General features: G+C 43.0%; 2 protein-coding genes across 2 annotated transcripts in view; both read right to left on the bottom strand.

The window, feature by feature from the left end:
* TAGLN3 (transgelin 3) overlaps positions 1 to 679 on the bottom strand; it is a 13,622-nt gene extending 12,943 nt beyond the window's left edge. Inside the window, exon 1 of the mRNA XM_040484480.1 lies at positions 343 to 679. Coding sequence (XP_040340414.1) covers positions 343 to 522 — 180 coding nt within the window. The 5' untranslated portion in view covers positions 523 to 679. The remainder of the gene's footprint in view (positions 1 to 342) is intronic.
* A 7,177-nt stretch (positions 680 to 7,856) lies between these two features.
* ABHD10 (abhydrolase domain containing 10, depalmitoylase) overlaps positions 7,857 to 10,432 on the bottom strand; it is a 16,150-nt gene continuing 13,574 nt past the window's right edge. The window contains exon 5 of the mRNA XM_040484479.1: positions 7,857 to 9,143. Within this exon, the coding sequence (XP_040340413.1) occupies positions 8,799 to 9,143 (345 nt within the window). The 3' untranslated portion in view covers positions 7,857 to 8,798. The remainder of the gene's footprint in view (positions 9,144 to 10,432) is intronic.

Here is a 10,432-nt window from a genome sequence, read left to right as displayed (position 1 = left end):
CCCCCCCGCAACGCGCTGATGGACCAAAAGTCTGGAGAAATCTAAGGGAAATCCTTATCTGATTATTCCCACTGGAGAAAGCAAAAAGGGCTTTTAATTTGGCAACAACTCCCAGGGAAGCTGCCATGTCTCAGGTGGGTGGAGAGTCCTTAAGCTAGGAAGGGAATTGTGCGGGGGAGCGCAGACCTTCCACCCCGAAGAAATAAGGGCATTTCCATTCCCACCCCGCGAGACACAGAGTTTGGCAGCCGCAGCTCCACCTGCAGCCTCCTGTTAGAAGAGAAAGTCCAGGAGGGGTTCCCAACCCACTGCCCTGGCCACCAAGATCGCCGCCGGCCTTACCGTCCCGTCCATTAACCATTTCTGAAAATGGGCCCTGCCGGGGGGCGGGTGCTCTATGTCCTCGGCGCACTGCAGGATGATCCAGTCCACCAGCTTGTTCTCCAGGTCCGCATCGTACTTCTGCTCGATCTTCTCCTGCACCTCTCGGCTTAAGCCATAGCTCGGGCCCCTGTTAGCCATCTCTGGAAGAGAAGAGAGGACACGCGCGGCATCCACACAATAGCAGCAGCGGCCCGGCTCCCTGCGAACGGGGGCTGGGACGTGGCTGGGCGGCCTGGCCCAGCAGCAGCAAAGCGGGCAGAAAGCCGGGCGTGGTTTAAATCAAGGAGCCAATGAAGCCACTGGGGTTTCACCTACCAACGCGACGGGAAAGCGCAGCCACGCGCCAGTGACTCTAGAATAAAGCCCCTGCTGGTCCAGGGGGGCTGGAACGCCCCTCTCGGTCCCGCCTATCGATGGAATGAGATGAGGTGATGTACAAGGACTCACAATCAAGGCTGAAACCCCAGGCAGCAAGGGGGCTGGGTGGTGGTCGTGGCGTCCCCTCTCCAGAAGCACTTTGCAGAGACGGGGATCCTGAAATGGGAGAGAGCAGGTAATTAACAGGAAGGAAGGAAGGCCGCCTTGACGTTCGGTTGCTGATGCTGCATGGCGCCTGGAAGAATGGTACACTGATTCGATTTTCTTCTAGCTGAGGAGGGTCAAACCGGGGCCGTTGCTAAGAGCCCTCCAAAAAGCCAGCCCTCTCGTATGTCAGTCAATCCCGCCCACCTCCCTCCCGCTGAGAGCTTCTTTCTGGCTGCACAATTCTTTCCCCTCCTCTGGGGGAGACAGCCGATTGTATACAAGGCGGGAGCACAGCTGCACAAGGCCTGGGGCCTAGAGGAGGGTCCATTCTGTCAGCTGTCCATCTGTCAGGAGTTGCCAGACCACTTTCCCTCTGCCCTGGGGTAACAGTTGTCTGGCTGGACAAGAGGGGAGGGGCTGAGAGCTGCATCCATTAACTTGTTCAGCTGCCAGCCAGATTTCAGCTGGAAACTTCCATCCTGGCCGTAACTGTTGTGCCTCAGTTTGACTTATCCAAAGAATGAACCTTTTAAGTGCTATTTTTAATAGAAAGATACTAAGAGCATGTTCTACAAAGAAACAAAGCTCACTGTCAATGTACTAAGAGCTCGTGGAGTGAAAGGTTTTGGTAGCGTGTAACCATTTCATCTGTGTGTTTTAGTCAAGGACCTGTCAGGCCCCACTGTGGTAACTGATGGGTCAAACAAGACCGGAGGAGTAATCAACTTAGATCTAAGTTGGCCTGAAATTTTTATAACTGCTCAAGAACTTGGCAATCTGTCTTCCTAGACTGTAAGTGACTTGGGGGTAAAGTCTCATTGGTGTTGTGGGAGTCTCTGGGTCCTTTTCTTTTTTTTTTTTTTCAACGTTTTTATTTATTTTTGGGACAGAGAGAGACAGAGCATGAATGGGGGAGGGGCAGAGAGAGAGGGAGACACAGAATCGGAAACAGGCTCCAGGCTCCGAGCTATCAGCCCAGAGCCTGACGCGGGGCTCGAAGTCACGGACCGCGAGATCATGACCTGGCTGAAGCCGGACGCTTAACCGACTGCGCCACCCAGGCGCCCCTGTCTGGGTCCTTTTCATGAGAAAAACACTCAAACATCTGTTCTTTTGGTTCATGCAGCAAATATGATTTGAGCGCTTAACTATGCCAAGTATTGTGCTGGAGAAGAATCAAATCGAATTCTTGCCCCTGGAACCAGTTGACTTGGGCACATTAGATAAAGCAATTCTGGTGCACAGGAAGGTAATCTTTGTCCCTGCGCAAAATTGGTTGAAAGCTAGGCAGGGAATGACATCTCAAATAATACAGGTATGGAGAGGAATCTCCTACCCACTGGGGCCTGGACTAGTGAAAATGTAATCACTTTGTAGACATGTGGGCAGTATGCCTGAGAAAAAGACTTTGTGGTCAGTAGCTGAAGGCCTGGAGAGAGAATTTTGAAACATAAAGGTCTGGGAGAGAATCAGCTTTGAGGAGAGCAGTGGATTTAGAAAAAGGCACAGAAAGGACTGACTAATGCTGAATGGAATCATCGGTTGAAGAAGCTCTAAAGACGGCAGAACTGTCTCTGGAGCCTTGGGGCTTAGGGGAAGAGCTTAGAGCAGGGAAATTGTCAGCAGAATATTGGAAGTTACTGGGTTGCATCTTGGGTGGCAGCAGTAAGGTCAATGAGGTCCAAACAAAAGACATGTTACTTTCTCTGTGGCTGGAATTGCTCTAAGGAAGAGGCTGGCTTGTTATATAAAGCTAAAAACAATTCTGAAAGATGTACATGTACATTTACCTTCCTTTTTCTTTTTTCTCTTCTTTCTTCTTTCTTTCTTTCTTTTCTCTTTTCTTTCTTTCTCTTCTATCCTTTTTTCTCTTCTTTCTTTCTTTCTCTTCTCTTTCTTTCTTTCTTTCTTCTTTCTTTCTTCTTTCTTTCTTTCTTTCTCTTTCTCTTCTATCCTTCTCTTCTTTCTTTCTCTCTTCTTTCTTTCGCAGATCTTTTGTACCCATTCCCTTCCACTGTAACAAAGTAACTGCGACACTTTCAGTGAATGATTGAGCTCATGGTTCTGAAGAGGATACAGTGGCCAAGAGCGGGAGCCACAACAAGGAGTAGGTAAGAAGTGTCCAGCAATCCACAGGAAGTTGTCTGAGAAAACAATGCTTGGTCCCTGGGAGATACAGGATCAACTCGACATTTACTGAGTGTCTGCTAGTATTATAGTTAATTTTTTTCAACAACTTTTTTAAGGGGCCTATGTATCTGAGTACCAAAAAAATGCATGAGACATGGCAACATGGTCTAGTAGCAAAGTTAAACTGGTGAACAATAAATGCGAGCCAGGTGTCATGCTAACAACGTGCACAAGGTGCTCAGAGGAAGGGGGTAGGGGATTGGGAAAAGGGTTTATAAAGGAGATGACTTTAAGCCTCAAAAGATGAATGGGTGTTTGCCAGGTGAAGGGGGAGAGGTGTTGTCAGGTGGATGGGTTGCAGCAAGAGGGGTTGTGAGCGTCAGGAACATGGCTGGCAAAGGCAGCTTATTTAGGCAGGCGCAAATGTTCTAATGTCAACAAAGCATAGGATTAAAGAGAAGAGACGCACAGGAAGAAAAGTAAGGCTTGGATGTCAGACAAGCTCTAGACCATAAAGTTGTCTGCTTGCAAGTGCCCATGGTTACATTTTCAGGAATGTTGAGAGCCACTTGTCACTCAGCCATTATAAGCAATTGAATTATGTAAGTTTATACTTAAGTAATTTACAAATATTGAATACTCAGAACAGATCGCTTTTATTTTATTTTGCTACGTATTACTATTGCCTGTGTTTTTTTGAGAATATTATTAGGTTTATTGTCTCTATATGGTGTATATACTATGTAATGGTTTGCAACTGGCCACGCTTCCCAGCTTCGGTGGATTCAGTGACATCACAGTGGTAGCTTCAAACCGGCCGTAACGGGAGCATTTATGGCATGGATGTTGGCAAATTTGTAAATCAGCGTGTTCTTGTTTTGTTTTCTTTGCCTGGAAAGCTAGTTGTTAAATATTTACCAGCCTTGCCTGCCACTGGACTTATGCAAAACAGTTTGAATTTTTTCACTGAGAACGAGAATCATCTGATTGATTTGGATGAAGGAAAAGGGGGTGGTCAGTATGACTCACAAATTTGACCTGTATAACGGGTGATGTGGTGCCGTTATTGTAAGGGGACTTGCATGTGGGGAGGTCCATATAGGGGGAGGATGACAAGGTTCATCCTAACTGCATCTGGAGGCTACCATCCATCCTAGCTCATTAGATAGTTGGTTTTATGGGTCTGGGGCTCAAGACAAAAGTCTGGAGTGGAGGAATGGACTTGAATCACTGCATACGAGTGGGGTTAAAACCAGGAGCAGGGGTGCTTAAGCTAAGTAGCAGGAGAAGAGGGCCAGGGTTAGAACTCATGGGAATGCTCACGCTGAAGCAGTGGGTGAGGAGGAGCCAGCAAATGAGGGGACACAGCAGAGTCAGAGCCGCCTGGGGGTAGGCAATGTCAGCACAGAGCTCCTGACCTCAGTCGTCCTGTGAGAGAGGGAGGCTGGCATATATGTGAGAATCTCAAAACAGTTACGTTCTATCAGAAAGGTGAGAAGAGGGGCGCCTGTTCAGGTTAAGCGTCTGACTCTGGATTTCAGCTCAGGTCATGATCTCACGGTTCAGGAGTTTGAGCCCTGCGTAGGGAGTTCAAGTCTCACGTCAAGATTGGGATTCTCTCTCTCTCCCTCTCTCTCTGTCCCTCCCCTGCTCATGTTCTCTCTCTGCGTCTCTCAAAATAAATAAATGAACGTAAAACAAAAAAAGGTGAGAATAGAATGCACAGAATGAACTAACTTCTTAGAAACTGAGGTGGATATAAGTTGGGAAAGGCTTTCACTGGGGAACTGACATTTGATTTGAGCCTTTTATTTTATTAGTATTGTTACTTTTAATTTTTTTAGTAGAAGAAATTTTGTTAGCAAACCCCTGAAAGCCCAAGAAAAGGGAGACCCCACATGTCTGGAAGGATAATTTCCTCAAAAGACACATTTGGTTAAAAAAAGAAAAACTGCCTGCCTCTTCCTAGGTATATTCTCTAGATGTACCAAAGTGCCACATTAAAAAAATTTTTTTTAATGTTTATTTATTTTTGAGAGACAGAGAACGAGCAGGGGAGGGACAGAGAGAGAGGGAGACCCAGAATCCGAAGCAGGCTCCAGGCTCTAAGCTATCAGCACAGAACCCAACGCGGGGCTGGAACTCACGAACTGTGAGATCATGACCCAAGCTGTAGTCAGTCACCTAACTGAGCCACCCAGATGCCCCATACATTTTTTTAAATCAAACCAACCATACTACATGATTATGTTTCTAAATTAAAGATTACTTTTAAATGTGTATTTAAAAGGGATCTTTAAAAGGTGTATCTAAATTCCTCCCATCTTCTTTCCTTCAGAAAATAAGAGTTCCTTAGTTATTTGGGTTTTGTTTTTTTTTAAAGTTTCAAATTTAATGAACATTTGCATATTCCCTTTGGGCACTGAATAGTTCGGTGGCAGAGTCGTGTTCTCCTTGCCATCTCCATGTTTTCTAAAGCTCAGCCATGCCCAATTTCCTCCTCTCTTCCACACAGAACTTTCTATTGGCTGTTCAGGGAACAGCATACTGTTTAGATTTGGTCTGGAGAGGTCTCTAAGCTTAACAGATGCAGCAAAAGCAAACGTATTCTGTGACCTCACTTAGCCTTCCTTACCGATGGCGTTTGCCTTATCTCTTTCTACTGCACATGCTGACATTGTTAAGAAGGGTCATGTCACTTTTAGCATAATGCAGGAGTTCCAGGGGACAAGGGACTGAGGGGCTGCTGGTTGTTCAAGCATTTTCTGTGTCCCTGGATACATGGCACAGAGTGGTTTTGGAGAAAAAAAGAGCGCACTTTGGGGGAAAAAAACCCACTAATTAATTAATGATGTACTAGATACAAAATCATTTGGAATTTGTGATGTTACCTTCTGCAAAGCTAGGTTAAATTTCAAAATTGGCTTTTCCTCTTTTCAGATAGTGAAGGGTCCTCCTCCTCCCCTTTTCTAACCTTTGAAGGTTTGAAAGGATAGCACACAACTAACAGGCGAGTGAGATGTTGTGGAAGCCCCGCCCACTTCCTTGCCTCTTTTCCTTTCTAACCCGCATGAATTACGTCCACCAGTTTCTCACCGGCCTGTGTTCAGTGCACAATAAATGTGAAGAGGCAGTGACTCCTATGTGTATGTGTCATTGTCCTAAATGTACAGTAATTATTTAATCCTTATGCTTTTATTATCTAACTTTATGTCGTTTTGCAGCTGAGGAAACTTCCAGGTTAAGTAAATTGCTCTTTCAGTGTTTGTAAATGGTGAGCCAGGATTTAAACCCACACTGTATAGTCTGTCCCTAACCGTTATGCATATTGCCTCTACAGGTGTGCTGCAAATCTCTAAGCATGCTTATTACATTACGATGTGTAACCTCAGAAAACTCTCATGCGCAGGGCCCTTTTCTCTTGTCTTTTGAATCCTTGTGCCTAGGCAGTATCTGGGCGGAACAAGCCCCGGAATGGCCACCCCGGAATGGCCTGCTGTCAACTCACTCTAGCACCAGGCACCGTGGCACATGCAGGATTCACGTGCATTTGATTGGTAAATGATTTCTGTTCAGTATGAAAGGTAACTCCTAGATTGTAGTCCTCGAGGACATTAACCTGTTTAGTGTCTGTGTCAGGGGTCCTGAAGGCCACCACAGGTTTGATGATTTGTTAGGATTCACAGGACCCAGCACATAATTCTCCTCACAGCTATGCTTCGGATACAAAGCAAAATCTGTAAAGGAAAAAGGCACATGGGGTGAAGTCTGGGGAAATGAGGCACAAGCTTCCAAGAATTCTCTCCCAGTGGTCCTGCCAGATGGGCTGACGTTCCCTCGGTCACGAGTTGTGACAGCACACGCAGTGCTGTCCACTGGGTAGTTCGCGACATTCGGTGCCCAGGTATTGGGAGCTGGTCCCTTAGGCAGTATCTGCCTGGCACCTACCACAATTCCAGACTCCCAAAAGGAAAGGACTTCAGCACAAACCATACTGTTCATACAATGTCGACAGTTTAGGTGTAGTGAGCCATGTTTACCAGTTCTGGGAATGGCGGAAACTTCCTAAAAGCCAAGTTCTCAGATGCTGGTCAAGGGCTCACCTTGTAAGCAGGCGTCTCTGAGGCTAATTCTTAGCCTCAGGAATTTCATCCCAACAATTTTCTCTTTGTGGGTCACGTTATCAACCTAGTAAGTTTCACTTTGACAGACATAACCTAAGGCTAAAGGAAATCCAGCCAAACTTAAAAGCTAAGACACCAACTCAGTAATATTAAGGCTCATTACTGCACAAGTCCATTTTAGTTCTTGAAAACACCCTTATAAATTACATTTCATATTTTCTTACTGTCTCTGCACTTCAGAAAGCCCTTAGATGCCAATCACTTGGCCATTTGTACTTAAGGCACATTTTATTAGAAAAGGAAATGTTTCTGCAAGTAGGCAAGAATATATAAGGATTAACTGCCTCTTCAGAATATGCAAATACTCCATTACTAAGATCAAATCCCATTTAAATGACAGATAAAGTCAAAATTTAGAAGTGATAGACTTCCTTTGTATCATTGTGAAGTTTTGAGCCTTTGAAAAAGGAGAACCTTGGTGCACCTGGGTGGCTCAGTCGGTGAAGCATCTAACTCTTGATTTTGGCTCAGGTCATGATCTCACGGTTTGCGAGATCAAGCCGAGTTGTACTCTGTGCTGATAGTGTCGAGCCTGCTTGGGATTCTCTCTCTCCCTCTCTCTCTGCCCTTCCCCCACTTACATACGTGCACGCTCTCAAAATACATAAGCTTCAAAAAAAAGGATAACCGTAATTTTAAACTCAAATATAACATGTAGAATTTAATAGTCATATTCTGACATTTTGAACTTTATCATACCTAATTTTTTCCAATCATTTCAGATTTACTTCAATAAACATTGTCCTGTATTTTGTGAATAGCATTTTAAAATCAGAAGCAATTTTACAAATTTCCATATATGATCGACAAAGGACAAAACAATTCAAGCTTTATTAACAATTCTAAGTAGAAGAGAACACAATTAAGAACTGTGCTGCTTAACATAAGCATTTAGCAAACAAATTACCTCAAATAAAAAAGTAGGAAATCTTTTAGTAATAAAAAAAATCAACACGCAACATGGACAGACCTAGAGGGTACTAGGTTACGTGAAATCAGACAAGAGAAAGACAACACAGTATTACTTCACTTACATGTGGAACCTAAAAAGCAAAACAAACAACAAAGCAGAAACAGACCCATAAATGCAGAGAACAAACTGGTGGTTGTCAGAAGGAAGAGGGTAGGGGGATGGGCAAAAATAGGTGAAGGGGACTGGGAGACACAGGTTTCCAGGTACAGAATGAGTGGGTCACGGGATGAAAGGCACAGCAGAGGGAACAGTCGGTGGCACTCTAACAGTGCTGCATGGTGACAGGTGGCAGCTACATCTGCGGTGAGCATAGCATAACATATAGAGTTGTCTAACCACTATGGTGTATCCCTGAAACTATTATAACACTGTGTCAACTCTACTTCAATTAAAAGAATCAAGGATCGAAGGAAGAAAATTTTCCAGACGGCAGCTTATACTTTCATCACAATTTGTATCACTTATATCATACAATGTTAAATAAATACTCATGTGATATTTACAAAACAGAGATGTAAGAGGAAAAAACCCAAGTATCAGGGTCTTTCATCCTTCTTCCAATTTTCTGGATCCGTTAGTTCATACCAACTAAAAATGTGATTCTAGTTAACTACAGTTGAAAGCTTATCAATTAAGTCATCAATAGTGTAAACAAGAAGTTGAATGTCCGATTTTTCCTTCATTCTGTGATCGCTGTTTTTTCGGAGGATGACATCTACATCTTTGCTGACTACTCGGTCGGCAACCTGTATGGATGTATGCCAAGGTACGATGTCATCTTTCATGCCGTGGAGCAATCTTATAGGGCAGTTCACAGGAATAGGGCTATGTAACAAGCAGTGGTGTTCAGCTTCTTTAATGAAACTGTACTGAATGTCATAAACTCCTTTTTCACTGTATTTTGATGGCATGCTCCACACACCTTTCATCTCTATTTCCTTTTTTACCTATTGGGAAAAATGAGGGGAAAAAAGTATTTATACAACACTAACAAATGCAATACTCTTAAACAGTCTAAGAAAAGCAGTCCTAGGAGGAAGAGATAAAAATGTAACAATGATAATTATCAAAAATTAAAGACTACGTGCAAGGAGCTGTGAAAGGTACTTTACACATAGTTGTCTCCTAAGATCCTGATAACAACTGTTATTATTTCATTTTTACAAAAGAGGCTGTTAGAATCTAGAGAAGTTAAATTTCACATTCAAAGCTGAAAGGTAACAACTGTCATAACTAGGATTCAAATTAGATTTAGCTTTATTAGGTAACATCTTAAATCGGGTGTTACTTCACCCCAACTGAAAGGGAAAATGAAGGGGAGAAAAAGTAATTTCTGGGAATCAGTTCAGGCATCATTCATATTATATAAACCCTAATCTTAGGAATAACAACTGTTTAGATTTCAAAATCACAAACTAAAAGTATCTGTATGTGAAGCTACTAAAATGGGGATGGGGAAAAAGAAGAAAAGAAAGAATCAAGCCCAGAACCAAAAATGAAAAATAATACGGTACTTACTCTGGGACAACCAAACATGTGCAATTTCAGGCTAAATGTAAAAAAAGGGAAAAAAAAAAAAAAGAAAAGAAAAAAAAAGTACTGTTTCCTTTCCAGAGTCCTAGGGAATGAGAAAAAACGTGTTGTTCTGGGTGACAATGAAGGCTTCCAGATATTTCCTGAAAACTGAGCAAGGATATCATTTCTACACATATTTCCTTAAGATGAAACACCGGGTATCTTTGGATTCTTGAAGAGTTTTAATTTTCTAGACTATAATTTGTGTTAAATAATTAATTTTCTTTTCTTTTTTAAAAAATGTTTATTGTTTTGAGAGACAGAGAACACAAGCAGGGGAGGGGCAGAGAGAGAGAGAGAGAGAGAGAGAGAGAATCCCAAGCAGGGGATTCTGCATTGACAGTGCAGAACCCAAAGTGGGGCTCAAAAATCATGAAATGAGAGATCATGACCTGAGCTGAAACCAAGAGCTGGATGGTTAAGCAACTAAGCCACACACATGCCCCTTAAACAATTTTTCTAATTAGAGTAACATATACTCATTATAGAAAACATGGGAAATACAGAAATTATAAAAAACAAGCAATCATACATAATCCCACCTCATAGATATAATAATCATTAACATGCTGGCTCATTTCCTTCCAGTATTTTTTCTCTATGTATTTGGTTTTATATATATATATATATATATATATATATATATATATATATATATATA

Source organism: Herpailurus yagouaroundi, unplaced genomic scaffold (genome assembly GCF_014898765.1).
Source record: "Herpailurus yagouaroundi ecotype Mexico unplaced genomic scaffold, PumYag 162, whole genome shotgun sequence".
Lineage (NCBI taxonomy): Eukaryota > Metazoa > Chordata > Mammalia > Carnivora > Felidae > Herpailurus > Herpailurus yagouaroundi.
The sequence above is the reverse complement of the archived record's forward strand: the minus strand, read 5'-3'. Positions and strand labels throughout refer to the sequence as shown.